Source organism: Phyllopteryx taeniolatus, chromosome 18, assembly GCF_024500385.1.
Source record: "Phyllopteryx taeniolatus isolate TA_2022b chromosome 18, UOR_Ptae_1.2, whole genome shotgun sequence".
Classification (NCBI taxonomy): Eukaryota; Metazoa; Chordata; class Actinopteri; order Syngnathiformes; family Syngnathidae; genus Phyllopteryx; species Phyllopteryx taeniolatus.
Window position 1 is genome coordinate 2,689,123 of NC_084519.1, and position 15,320 is coordinate 2,704,442.

A 15,320-nucleotide genomic window follows, 5' to 3' on the forward strand; every position below is an offset into this window, starting at 1 on the left:
TAAATGGTAAGATGACAGCATGGAAAAGAAGGTTGCTGACAGTTGATGGTGGATGTAAATGGTTGACCTATCAAACCTCAGGTTTCTTAACATGTTTCTGTTATCAGTATTATTCCATGATTTATTGGCAGAACAAATGAAAAAATGAAAAATTAAGACATTATTCATTTCGGTGTTGACAGTTAAATGAATGCTGTTCATATCTATTTTGAACCCAGTTCTGGTAATGGTCAGTATATACTTAAGACCCTATTTTTGTGACCAGTGTAAATCCGGCGTGGCACCCGGGGCAACTGTGCACCAGGGGCGGGATAGATCCATTTTTGATAAGTTCGTAGACCAGCGCAGCCTGGCGGATCCGACAGTGGCCATGCTGCACCAATGTAGGTGTTTACAGCTGACTTAATTCACCACCAAACAAAGTGGCTCCTCCTCCTCTCATTCCCTTTAAAAGTGGCACAGTGACAGTCCTGACGGAGACATCTCTGTGTGACAAAGGATGATGCGTAATCACAGTGATCTGTGCATGGGTAGAGCATTGTCACTTCTCCTGGCTGGTGTGGCAACAGACAATGTGAGGGGGTACCCTTATTAAATACAGAATGAGATGGTGGTCACCACGCTAGTGACTTAAATATGTCCACAAACCTCTATCTATCTGTCTCCCTCTGCCCTGATCAAATTCACCAAAATCTCATTTGACCGTGGTCTGAGCAGGCGTAAAATTAGGCCAACTTTTAGCCACCAAATTGTCACTCCGCCGGTGAGGACATCTCCAAGGACACACCCTTGCTGTGCCGGAATGCCCACCTTGGCGCAGACCGGTGTGCCAAATTGGCAAACACTTGCCCTGCTGTTGCACGAAAATCAGAATCTGCCTTTACTTGCGCCATGCCACATATGCGCTGTCTACGAAAATAGAGCCCTTAAAATGAGCAGAATAAGCTTTTTCTTCTTCATAAGGAGTGTCATTTTGGACTTTTACTAATATGGAATATTAATAACAGAATTATTGGGGGGATGTTGAGATGTTTCCTGGAGATTCTCCATTCCAGTGAGACTTAATTAAGAGCTAGGATTAAGATATTAGATGAAATGTAAAAAGAGCTCTGTTTATCTGTGTAGACTCATTTGAAACAGCACAAATGCATTTTTTAAATGTACCCAAGTGATGAGGGGTTTACTCCAGAATATTTGTGTATCACATGGACCAAATGACTATGTCTTCCTCATTAATAAACAAAACATACAGGTGCAAGAAAAAGTATGTGAACCCTCTGGAATTACCTGGATTTTAGGATAAATTGGCCCGCCACACACTGAGCATCGCGATCGAATGCTACTGAAGTGAACCATGGCAAAAAAACTTACAAAAAAATAAAATAAAATTACAAGTTGGCGACTGCACCGCACATCAAGCGACTGAGCATCGCAGGTCTAACAAAGCGCTCCAACAGAAAAACTGCAACCCTGTTTCGGGTTTTGTCACCTGTGCATTTCGGTGACAGAGACTCTAGGTGCTTTGCTTTAGCCGCTAAAAATATACTTGACTATTATTGTTTAACAAAATGTGTGTAATTGCTGTTAGGTGGAATTCTCACACCTCAAAAATGAGTACTTTTCAGACATTTTGAGTGTTAATGGATTTCGACTTAAGCTATTTTTACCACTTTAAATTGGTTAATATTGCCTAAAAATAACAGAAGGAGTGGGGAGAGACCAATAGTATCGATTGATGAAAAAAATATTAAATTGACCATACTTGGACATACAGAGTTTCCACCCAACAGTGACAATATTGCAGTGATTCCCAAACAAGGTGCTGTGGCAATCTAATGTGCCATGAAAGATCCTTAGGGTTTCTGCAGGAAATTATCAAATTTCACTTAATTTGTCAGAACAATATTATTCATTGCAAATATTTTTTTCATTTATCTATGGCAGTGACATATGGTGACAGGCTGAACAATTAAATGCTCTTCCAGTCCAAGGCAGAAGGTACAATTAATTCATTGTATTATCAGCTTTGTGTTCAATTAAACAGCCCCAGAACTCTTACTGAGTAAGCCAGTTTGTGGCTTCATTGTAAAAGAGTGCTGGTACAACAAATTCATCATGTCAGTATTGGTCTTTGGTGGTGTGCTGTGAGATTTATTTCAATGTAAAATTTGTGCTTCGGCTCAATAAAGGTTGGGGATCACGGGTTTAAACTGTACTGGTATGGCTTGGCTTTGTTTCAGCTTGCTTATACTTAAAACCCAGAAACATATTTTTTGGGGGGTGAGAGCCTGTTACATCTGCAACATCACGATGCCTTTCAACAGCGATTCAAATTTTTAATCACAGCAAAACTAGTGGCTGACAGTTCGCCACTCATGAAAACTAATTGCCAAACCCAGCAAACTGCCAGGTAACCTTGCAATGGCCAACACGGGAACATATATGAAACCATTGGAAGGGAGCTTGCCTTTGATTATTGCAAAATCCAGTTTTTAATGCAGGTGAAAAATATGTATAGCACATATATTTGCACTTCAAAGTTGATAGGAGTGTTAACTTCACTCAAAAAAAAATATGTTTCAAAGGTGTATGATTAATCACACAGACAGTCACGCAATTAACTTGATCATGTATAATATCACGTACTGTATATATCAGTATACAGTATGCAGAGCAGTTATGGGCAGAATTGCAAATGCCTGTGAGGCCATAACAGCTGTTACGATCCTGCTGAGTAATCATGACACTGACATCTTAATATTATCAGTCAATACTTCATCATGAGCAGATGTCAACATGTTCTATGTTAAAACGTCCATCCATCCATCCATTTTCTGAGCCGCTTATCCTTACAAGGGTCACGGAAGTGCTGGAGCCTATCCCAGCTATCATCGGACAGGAGGCGGGGTACACCCTGAACTGGTTGCCAGCCAATTGCAGGGCACATATAAACAAACAACCACTTGCACATCTCATTCACACCTAGGGGCAATTTAGAGACTTCAATCAACCTACCATGCATGTTTTTGGGACGTGGGAGGAAACCGGACTGCCTGGAGAAAACCCATGCAGGCACGGGGAGAACATGCTAACTCCACACAGGCGGGGCCGGGAATTGAACCGCGGTCCTCAGAACTGTGAGGCAGACGCTCTAACCAGTCGACCACCATGCCGCCTGTTAAAACATTAAAGACTTAAAATGCATGGTAGCATTTCTAAACAACTGCAACAATTGCAAATTCCAGTATCATCAGTTAAAATAATTCTAGTAAATTGGATCTCGGCACCACTTTGCCAAGGTGTGTGTGTTTTTTTTTTTTTTTTTTCCCCCCAATACTGCCAAATCATATCCAAATTGGGCCATCTGGGGGAAAAGAACAGAAATGGGTCAAACCATGTAGTGTAAATGCAGCTTTAATAAACCAGTTGGACGAAGACAAAAAGTCAATGAAATATCAAAATGTAACAATTGAGTAGCTACAATGAAATCGATATACGATTATACAAAGGCATCTGGTTTCATTGGCTGCTCATCCCTCATGACCAAAATTCAACGTTGGCATTCGCAATCAACCCAGGAGGCATGCTAGTATCACAACAAGATACAGCTGCACTCATGTGCCAATGCGGTACACTCCCATTGGGAGATGTGTGTATTTGGCTCTCCATCACTGCCACTCTCCACTGAATCACCTTGTCGCGATTAGCTATCACTCACATGCTTTTCTCCTCTGCCTCACCGTCCAAGCTTCCAGCTGTTCCTCCTCCCTTCTCTACCTCTGCCTTGCTCCCTCTCTCCTGTTTTCTTGTCTTCTCATCTCTCAGCTGCATGTGAAGCAGCATCTGTAGCCAGAAGGCATCTGGCACAGTCTCCAATTAATGAAACAGCAAGACGTGTTTTCTCTCCCTGAGTCTCCTCCCCTTTGCAACAACAACCAGCTGAGCTCAGACCCATCAGATTGCTTGCGGTCTGCATCGCGATAGCACCGATGGGAAGAACAGTCGTAATGACAGAGAAAGATGAATTAATGGTGACCCAATTTTCACTTGCTACCTTCCGGGGGCTCCAGAAATGTAATGTATATGTGAAACACAGATATTGAAAGAAAACTGGACTGTCTGCGTATTCAAGTGTGCAAGATGACTGCTTTATTTTGTTCAATGTACAGTATACTGTATAAACCCTTGGAAGCGAAACCCTTAACCTAATGCAGCACCCTTTGCTTTATATTCAGTCTCCTTCCTGTGCATTTATTTATATAATTGTAATTCTAAATGATGTGAATGGTGTTTTTTCATGGCCCCGTTATGTTCAGCAAAAAGATGGGGTGTGTTGACTTTCTTCATCAACTGTCAATCAACTTTACTGTCATTATGCAAGTGGCTACCGCAAACTGCAGCCTCCCTATTGTCGCCTAACCTCGCTGGTTTCTGCTGTTCGGAAAGCTGTTCATGCTTGTTGCATGTTATGTATTTTCGTCACCCCAGCTACAGCTAATGTGGCTAAATACGATGCTGAGCTGCAGAGGCGGAAGAACGTGCGTCAGTTGTCAACGCAGCATAAGTCACTAATTATCGCCTCCATGACAGCGAATAAACTACATTTTGACAAGTATTGTGAAAAAGGATGGAGGGAGAATAAGATTAAAGACAGACGGCGGGGAAGCCAGTTGCTAAGCTATCGTGACATGAAGTCACAAAGCACCAAAATAAGTGATTGGGTGGTACAGTACACTTGTCACATACGTCTGTCTGGAATCGCGTTATAGCAGAGATTAGCCAAATTCGAAGAGCAAAATAGCACTCAAATGAATCGGTGTCTATCGAGGAAAATACTAGAATGCACTACAATGCTTGATAGCGACATAACACATGGATCGGAAACCGGAAATGAATTGGTATTTCACAACTGCGACGTCACTTGAAAAAAAACGGGCCTATAAATTTAAAAGTACATTAATATCATAAATATTTAGAGTATAAGATAACCATTATTAGTCCCACAATGGAGAAATGTGCATAATTTCAGCAGCAATCGTGGATACAGGAAATACAAAAGAGCATGCAAGAGAAGACATTTGGCTGCAAATGCGTCTGCCAGGTTGATGCAATAAATACAACCCCAATTCCAATGAAGTTGGGGCATTGTGTTAAACATCAATAAAAACAGAATACAATGATTTGCAAATCATGTTCAACCTATATTTAATTGAATACACTACAAACACAAGATATTTAAAGTTCAAAGTGATAAACTTTATTTTTCTTTGCAAATAATCATCCATCCATCCATCCATCAATTTTCTGAGCCGCTTCTCCACACTAGGGTCGCGGGCATGCTGGAGCCTATCCCAGCTGTCATCGGGCAGGAGGCGGGGTACACCCTGAACTGGTTGCCAGCCAATCGCAGGGCACATAGAAACAAACAACCATTCGCACTCACAGTCATGCCTACGGGCAATTTAGAGTCTCCAATTAATGCATGTTTTTGGGATGTGGGAGGAAACCGGAGTGCCGGGAGAAAACCCACGCAGGCACGGGGAGAACATGCAAACTCCACACAGGCGGGGCCGGGGATTGAACCCGGGTCCTCAGAACTGTGAGGCTGACGCTCTAACCAGTCGGCCACCGTGCCTCCGCAAATAATCATTAACTTAGAATTTTACGGCTGAAATATGTTTCAAAAAAGCTGGGACAGATGGCAAAAAAGACTGGGAAAGTTGAGTAATACTCATCAAACACCTGTTTGGAACATCCCACAGGTGAACAGGTTAATTGGGAACAGGTGGGTGCCATGATTGGGTATAAAAGGAGCTTCCCTGAATTGCCATTGTCATTCACAAGCAAAGATGGGGCGAGGTTCACCTCTTTGTGAACAAGTGCGTGAGAAAATAGTCGAACAGTTTAAGGACAATGTTCCTCAACGTACAATTGCAAGGAATTTAGGGATTTCATCATCTACTGTGGTGAGTCCACATTTCAAATTGTTTTTGGAAACTGCGGACGTCGTGTGCTCCGGGCCAAAGAGGAAAAGAACCATCCGGACTGTTATGGACGCAAAGTTCAAAAGCCAGCATCTGTGATGGTATGGGGCTGTGTTAGTGCCAATGGCATGGGTAACTTACACATCTGTGAAGGCACAAGGAATGCTGAAAGGTACATACAGGTTTTGGAGAAACATATGCTGCCATCCAAGCAACGTCTTTTTCATGGACGCCCCTGCTTATTTCAGCAACACAATGCCAAACCACATTCTGGACGTGTTACAACAGCGTGGCTTCATTGTAAAAGAGTGCTGGTACTAGACTGGCCTGCCTGCAGTCCAGACCTGTCTCCCATTCAAAATGTGTGGCGCATCATGAAGCATAAAATACGACAACAGAGACCCCGGACTGTTGAACAGCTGAAGCTGTACATCAAGCAAGAATGGGAAAGAATTGCCCCTACAATGCTTCAACAATTAATGTCCTCAGTTCCCAAACGTTTATAGAATGTTGTTAAAAGAAAAGGTGATGTAACACAGTGGTAAACATGACCCTGTCCCAGCTTTTTTGGAACGTGTTGCAGCCATAAAATTCTAAGTTAATGATTATTTGCAAAAAACAATCAGGTTTATCAGTTTGAACATTAAACATCTTGTCTTTGTAGCGTATTCAATTAAATATGGGTTGAACATGATTTGCAAATCATTGTATTCTGTTTATATTTATGTTTAACACAACGTCCCAACTTCATTGGAATTGGGGTTGTACTTTAAAATAACAAATATTGAAGCCATAATTTATTAGCGATTACAATTGTAGAGTAATGATTATGTTTTGGAACTGAACAGTATCCAGAATTATTTTTATCCGACTACATAACATACAGCAGTAACTGTCATCCATCCATTTTCTGAGCTGCTTCTCCTCACTAGGGTCACGGGCGTGTTGGAGCCTATCCCAGCTAACATCGGGCAGGAGGCGGGGTACACCCTGAACTGGTTGCCAGTCAATCGCAGGGCATATACAAACAAACAACCATTCACACTCACATTCACACCTACGGGCAATTTAGAGTCGTCAATTCATGTATGCTTTTGGGATGTGGGAGGAAACCGGAGTGTCCGGAGAAAACCCACGCAGGCACGGGGAGAATATACAAACTCCACACAGGCAGGGCCGGGGATTGAACCCCGGTCCTCAGAACTGTGAGGCAGACGCTCTAACCAGTCCTACACCGTGCCGCCACAGCAGTAACTGTCCCATGGTAATGTTCCTGACATGATTTAAAAAATATGGAAAGTCGAGCGGCACGGTAGACAACTGGTTAGAGCATCCGGCGTTCTGGGAGGGGGAAGCAGTGCACCATCAACACTGTGTATAGTGGGGAAGGGGCGCTGCTGACCTCGACTCGGGACATTGTGAGTTGGTGGGGAGAATACTTCGAAGATCTCCTCAACTCCACCGACACGCCTTCCCATGAGGAAGCAGATTCTGGGGTCTCTGAGGTGGGCTCTCCTTTCTCTGGGGTTGAGGTCACCAAGGTAGTTAAAAAGCTCCTCGGTGGCAAGGCCCCGGGGATGAATGAGATTCTCCCGGAATTCCTAAAGACTCTGGATGTTGTGGGGCTGTCCTTGTTGACACACCTCTGTAACATCGTGTGGACATCAGGGACAGTGCCTCTGGATTAGCAGTCTGGGGTGGTGGTCCCCCTTTTTAAGAAAGGGGACCAGAGGGTGTGTTCCAACTACAGGGGGATCACACTTCTCAGCCTCCATTGTAAGGTCTATTCAGGGGTGCTGGAGAGGAGGGTTCGTCGGGAAGTTGAATCTCAGATTCAGGAGGAGCAGTGTTGGCGCAGCCGAGGTGTAGAGGGGGGTCCGGTTTGGTGGCCTCAGTATTGCATCTCTGCTTTTTGCAGATGATGTGGTTCTGTTGGCTTCATCAAGCCGTGATCTCTCACTGGAACGGTTCGCAGCCGAGTCTCCAAATCTGAGACCATGGTCCTCAGTCGGAACTTCACTGATTACTTGATCTTAAAAGTAAATTAGTTACTTTACTAATTACTTGATTTCAAAAGTAACTAAGTTAGAAAAAAGTAACTTTTTAGTTACTTTCAGCAACTGCACAGTGGCAGTGATATCATTTATCCACAGTACAAAAAAAGCATTAACCGTACCCATTAATTGGTAATGTATGCCACCCAAGTTATAGAACGATGTCATCAACATGAACAAATAACTTAAATATAAATTGAGTAGAACCCAGATTAAAACAGCAATTTAGTGCAGAGTTGACATGCCAACACAGTACAGTTAGTACCTAAACGTAAACAAGCACACCATTCTCAGTACACTTCTCGAAAGACTCTTAACTGCTAGATAGATGGATGATGATTGTGGTCCATGAAGGCAACTGTGTGTGTATGTGTATGTGTGCATGCATGTACGTAAACCTGAGTGGCGGTTTGATATTGGGGGCATACACACACACACACAAAAACAGACCATTGCTCCCACCATCGTAATTTTGATGCGAAGAGCGAGAAAAGGTGACAAGATTACGCAACTAGAAAAACTGTGGGTGATTGACGGGGGGAGAGAAGCACTTACTTACGTGACGTCAGCCGTGCAGTGCGTTACACCAGCTCACAGTCCGGACTACAGACCAAGTTAAAAGCTCTCACTTTTCATTGTAAATATTATTTAAGATAAGTATTGTAAGTCCTTCAGTGAATCAGTCCTGATTGTATGATGATTTATGACTGTGCACTTTGGAATGAATAATTAACCCAAAATGCATTGCGCACTTAACACGCCATCCATCCATCCATCCATTTTCTTTACTGCTTATCCTCACTAGGGTCGCGGGCTGCTGGAGCCTATCCCAGGTATCTTTGGGCGAGAGGCGGGGTACACCCTGAACTGGTTGCCAGCCAATCACAGGGCACACACAAACAAACAACCATTCCCACACACACGGGAAATTTAGAGTCGTCAATTAACCTTCCATGCATGTTTTTGGGATGTGGGAGGAAACCCACCCAGGCATGGGGAGAACATGCAAACTCCACACAGGCGGGGCCGGGATTTGAACCCCGGTCCCCAGAACTGTGAGGCAGATGTGCTAACCCGTCGTTCACCGTGCCAACCTTAACACGCCAGTAAAACTGTATTCTTAAAGTGTAAATAAAGAAGTAACAACAATCATATACACGTTTTACTAAGGAAAATACAAATATTGTGGAAATAGTGAACTTGTGCATTTCTTTGCACTTTTATGACTGTACCGTCATTGTGCATTGTAGAATAAACAATCACCTCTCAATCTCTTTGTTGGGTTTGTTGAAAAAGATGCTGTCTGCATGAGTAGTTAAATGTAATTGAATAGCTGGACTGTGTTTTGTTCAAATCATCAGCCACAGGTTAATGCTTGATGAGAAACATTGATGACTCAAAAGTAACTATTGCTGCTTTTGAAAATGTAACTGTATGTAGCTACTTTCCTGGAGAAAGTAATGCATTACTTTGCTCGTTCCTCAACATAGTGGCATTTTGGAGTGCATGCATCACTGCCAATATCCTACAAACAATTCTATTGAATAATCAAGTAATAATCAAGATAAAATATATTTCTGTTTGGTTAGAACAATTATGAATACACAAGAAAAAAATTGACATTTCACTTAATAATGAATGACCAAGTCACTAATCGTGTAGTGGTACACTTCCCTGACTGGTGCGGGCAGCGTTGGTTCAGTTCCCACTCAGTGGCGGTGTGTGAATGTGAGTGCAAATGGTTGACCAGGGTGTAGTCCGCCTTTCGTCCGAAGCAGCTGGGATAGACTCCAGCGTCCCGCGACCCTAACCAGGTTAACCGGTGTTGAAAATGGATGGATGGATGGATGGATGAATGACCAATTGGTTTCCTCTTTTCGATAATCAACAGTATTTTTTCTTAAATTCACATTGTGGATATAGCAGGCAACTGCATTTTCATGTCTACAAACATTTCTAATGCAGCAATTTCAAACACAAATACAAATAAATAAAACACATATAAATAGATTTCAGTTTAAACAGCATTTTTTGGGAGTATCAAAAACAAAGGCATTAATTAAAAAACAAGAACACAAGTTTGTCATCTTGTTATAAAGGCACAATTTTAACTGTGGTATGTCAGTTAGAACAATTTAACGATTTCAAGTTCAAATTAAGCTTTGATATGGTGGGGTACTTCCACCTGAATGATAGCTGTTGAGTGCATCAATTTCATTGTTACATTGTTCTGTACTTCCTGTAAATAAAATTGGTGAGTTGAGTTGTGGAGAGATTGCTGCAGAGTGATCATTTCTCAACTCTAAAAGTGTCAAGTCTTTTTAAGTCACTGGGCTCAAGTATGAGTGAAGTCATGAGTTGTTCCTGTCCAAATCAAGTTGCAAGTCTTGCCGAGTCTCTTGTTCTTCTTTTCCTTTCAGCTTGTCCCTTTAGGGGTCGCCACAGCGTGTCCTCCTTTTCCATGTAAGCCTATCTCCTGCATCCTCCTCTCTAACACCAACTGCCCTCATGTCTTCCCTTACTTCATCAATCAACCTCTCCTGCCTGGCAGCTCCATCCTCATCACCCTTCGACCAATATACTCACTATTTCTCCTCTCGACGTGTCCAAACCATCAAAGTCTGCTCTTTCTAACTTTGTCTCCAAAATCTAACCTTGGCTGTCCCTGTGATGAGCACATTTCTAATCCTATACAACCTGCTTAATCCAAGAGAGAACCTCAACATCTTCATTTCCGCCACCTCCAGCTCTCATGGTTGGCCGCACCAAGGTCTTATAAACTTTGCCCTTCATCCTTGCAGAGACTCTTGTGTCACGCAACAGAGCTGACACCTTCCTCCACCTGTTCCAACCTGCTTGGACTCGTTTCTTAACTTCCTTACCACACTCACCATTGCGCTGGACTGTTGACCCCAAGTATTTAAAGTCCTCCATCCTTGCTATCTCTTCTCACTGTAGCCTCACTCTTCCCCCACCACCCCTCTCATTCATGCACATATATTCTGTCTTACTTCGGCTAATCTTTATTCCTCTTCTTTCCAGTGCATGCCTCCATCTTTCGAACTGTTCCTCCAGCTGCTGCCTGCTTTCACTGCAGATCACAATGTCACCTGCAAACATTATGGTCCATGGGGATTCCAGTCTTACTTCATCTGTCAACCTATCCATCACCACAGCAAACAGGAAGGGGCTCAGGACTGATCCCTGATGCAGTCCCACCTCCAACTTAAATTCCTCTGTCACACCTACAGCACACCTCACCACTGTTCTGCTGCCCTCATACATGTCGTGTATTATTCTAACATACTTCTCTGCCACTCCAGATTTCCGCATGCAGTACCAGAGTTCCTCTCTGGGTACTCTGTCATAGGCTTTCTCTAGCTCTACAAAGATGTAGCTCCTTCTGACCTTTTCTGTACTTTTCTATCAACGTCCTCAAGGCAAATAATGCATCTGTGGTACTCTTTCTAGGCATGAAACCATACTGTTGCTAACAAATACATCTGTCCCCATAACTTCATTGTGTGGCTCATCAACTTTATTCCCCTATAGTTCCCACAGCTCTCCACATCACCCTTGTTCTTAAAAATGGACACCAGCACACTTTTCCTCCATTCCTCAACCATCTTCTCACTTGCTAGAATTCTGTTGAACAAGCTGGTAAAAAATTCCACAGCCACTTTTCCTAGATCAGTGGTTCTTAACCTGGGTTCGATCAAACCCCAAAGGTTCGGTGAGGCAGTCGCTTTTTCAACCGAGGACTCGACACACACCGTGTGTGCGTGCGTGCATGCATCCTTTTCAGACTGCATTTTGAATGTCATGTTTATGCCGTTCAAAACAATGCTGTGTCAAGGTGGGCGTTTACCATTGCGGCGCTGCTCCTCGAGTTGAAATGCTTTGTTTTTTTTTAAAACCATCTTTATTTAACAACATTTCAATGATACAATTGAGTAGCATTGCTGTGGCATTAGACAGCGCATCCAATAATAAAAAAAGAGCCCAAAAAATGTACTCTTACCTATGAGCCCTTTTCGAAGATTATAGAAATAACAAAGAAAAGGAACAGCTTTTGTCGTGAATTTTCACGACGAAGTCCTTTCCTCTGGCATGAGAGTGACCCTTACCAAGGGGACTGGCAACAGCCAAATTCACATTCACTTACAGTAAATTGAATGAATTATTATTTTTTTGTGTGAAATTTAAGTTTAGTTGGTTTTGTTCTATTAACACAACGATTTTGTGTGCAACTGATGCGAGGTTCATTTTGTGCATGACCTGGATGACTGAGAATCTACACAGACAATAAAATATATACTTGTTTTGAAATTGAAATAAATTATGTTTTATTTTTCAAATTAGGAAGGGTTCCGTGAACTCCAGATAAAATTGCCAGGGTTCCGTACCTCCAACAAGGTTAAGAACCACTGTGTCTCCTGGACACACAATATATCAACCTGTGTACTAATCATTATGTCAACCAACTCCTGAGATTTTCCTATCATAGTCCCAACATTCAAAGTCCCCACATTCAGTTGTAGGCTCTGTGCTTTCCTCTTCTTTTTCTTCCTAAGAACCTGTTTTCCACCTCTCCTTTGTCTTCGACCCACAGTACCTGAATTTCCACCGGCGCCCTGCAGGTTCACGGTGCCGGGGGCGGACGTTGTTAACCCGGGCCACGACCGATCCGGTATGGAATTCTTCGGCTGAACGCTCATATTTGTTTGGCAAAGTTTTAAGCCAGGTGCCCTTCCTGACACAACCCTCTCCATTTATCCGGGCTTGGGACCAAGCTACAGTTTGTAGTGGCTTGTGCCCCCCATAGGGCTGCATTGACATTTTGTTGAGTTTAAAGTCATAAAATTCATGACTTGAGTCCCAAGTCATGTGACTTGAGTCCACACTTCAAAAGTGATGAAAAGCATTAACATTGTCCATCTGTCCATCCATTTTCTAAAAATATAAACGGAACACTTTTGTTTTTGCTCCCATTTTTCGTGAGATCAAAGATCAAAAACTTTTTCTGCATACACAAAAGGGCCTTTCCCTCAAATATTGCTCATAAATCTGTAAATCTGTGTTAGTGAGCATTTCTCCTTTGTCGAGATAATCCATCCCACCTCACAGGTGTGGCATATCAAGATGATGATGAGACAGCATGATTATTGCATAGGTGTGCCTTAGGCTGGCCACAACAAAAGGCCACTCTGAAATGTGAATATTGCCATAAATACGTCAGGACGAGGGCCATGTTTACTTCCTTAAACACGCTGTGCCTTGTTTTTTTTTTGTGTGTGCATGCGTTTCACTTCACGGACACATTCCATTCACGTTACAAGTCGCATTTGTTTTTGCAGTGTGAACGACTACATACAAAATCTGATTTAACAAAAAAATTTAATCGGGCATCATGCCATGCAGTGTAAACATAGCCTTATTTAAAACTATAGTTTAGTAAGCTATTTTAAATTGGTCACACCTTTACACCCACATCTACATTAATAAAAAAAAAACAATAGTTTGTGATTACGGTATTCACCTCCATGTGTTGTAGAAGAGCAGGGGGATGTTGAGGCCCACAGTCAGCCATTCTTGGGCACACAGGAACATGATACAGAAGAGAACATGGATCGAGTACTCTGGTAGCACCAACTAAAAGATAAGATGGAGAGAGATAGCAACACATGCAAAAGGAGTGAGTCACAGAGCTCCCACTCCAAACCAGTAAATCTCTGTGTCAACATATGACCCTACAGTATATACTTTAGTACAGTATGCAACAGTTTGAAACATCATCAACATGGTTGACATTGTGGATAAAAAAGAACGTCCTTCTCTGAACAAAACAGGTTAGATTAGGTTTTGTTTTAATAGACATTTTACATCATGTCTTATGAAACAACAACAACAGCTATGATATATAAAATAGGAGGTAATGCTGCCACTTTATAGTTTAGTATAGTATAGTATTGTATAGTATAGTATAGTATCGTACATTCCTTTTTCTATACCGGATATGAAATGAATTTGGTCTCCACTTCTGCCACTGACATCACACCAAGACATGGGGAGTGTCAATTTTGGTGACGAAAAAGGGGCCAATTGCTCCAAAATGGATTGATATTTTTGGAAATGACTGCCAGTTTCATTTTCTTGAGAAAAAAAATACATAAAATCAATTTGTTAGTGAATTATGTACCATTAAGACCCTATATCTCCTTAAATATGTTCTTGTCTCCTAACAGGGTGGCACGGTGGGCGACTGGTTAGAGCGTCAGCCTCACAGTTCTGAGGACCCGGGTTCAATCCCCGGCCCTGCCTGTGTGGAGTTTGCATGTTCTCCCCGTGCCTGCGTGGGTTTTCTCCGGGCACTCCGGTTTCCTCCCACATCCCAAAAACATGCATTAATTGGAGACTCTAAATTGCCTGTAGGCATGACTGTGAGTGCGAATGGTTGTTTGTTTCTATGTGCCCTGCGATTGGCTGGCAACCAGTTCAGGGTGTACCCTGCCTCCTGCCCGATGACAACTGGGATAGGCTCCAGCACGCCCGCGACCCTAGTGAGGAGAAGCGGCTCAGAAAATGGATGGATGGATGTCTCCTAACAAATAAAGAATTTAAAAGTCAGTTATTTTCCCAATTGGTTATGCTCACTCTTAGCAAACATAATTACAGTACTTGGAGTGGATTATATGAAGCACATGCAAGTTAACTCGTATGAACTTATGAATACAAAATTAAATAAAAAGTAATTAAAGCTTAGGGCCAATTGGCTTCTATCAAACAATCTTTTTGAATGCCTGCAGGTGTTAAGCAGCAGCAATATTAGGTGCAATCACAATAATAATATGCCTTACTGATCCACATCACAGCAGCATTGCTAAGTTTCTCACTAAATCGACTATTCCTCCCCCCAACAGATTACAAAATAGTCATCACAACATGTGATCACTGTTTGGTCAAAAAAGCTTGCATGTTATTGCTACATAGGGAGAACTATATATAACTAAAATTATTCAGTAATACTTCATGTATACAAGGTGGTCCGAAAGTCACGCAATATTATCTATTTCATTTCAGGTATCATTCAGACAGACGTGAGGTCATGAGCATGACATCTTAGGCTTTGCAGTTTTTGTGAGCATATCATTCCCTTGCTCAAGACTCGCCAATTTACATTGGGGCAGCGTTGCGAATTTGCCGCCTGCCAAGAAGTTTTTATGCCCCAACTGCAGTTCATTGCCAGTTTGAGAAGCATTATGGCTATCGCACTGCTATACAC

At 42.4% G+C, this 15,320-nt stretch overlaps 1 protein-coding gene across 2 annotated transcripts in view; it reads right to left on the bottom strand.

Annotated features, from left to right (window-relative positions):
* Window positions 1-15,320, bottom strand: part of cnih3 (cornichon family AMPA receptor auxiliary protein 3) — a 111,007-nt gene that overhangs the window by 10,379 nt on the left and 85,308 nt on the right. For both annotated transcript variants that reach the window (XM_061754842.1, XM_061754841.1), the window contains exon 4: window positions 13,578-13,690. In XM_061754842.1, the coding sequence (XP_061610826.1) occupies window positions 13,578-13,690 (113 nt within the window). The remainder of the gene's footprint in view (window positions 1-13,577; window positions 13,691-15,320) is intronic.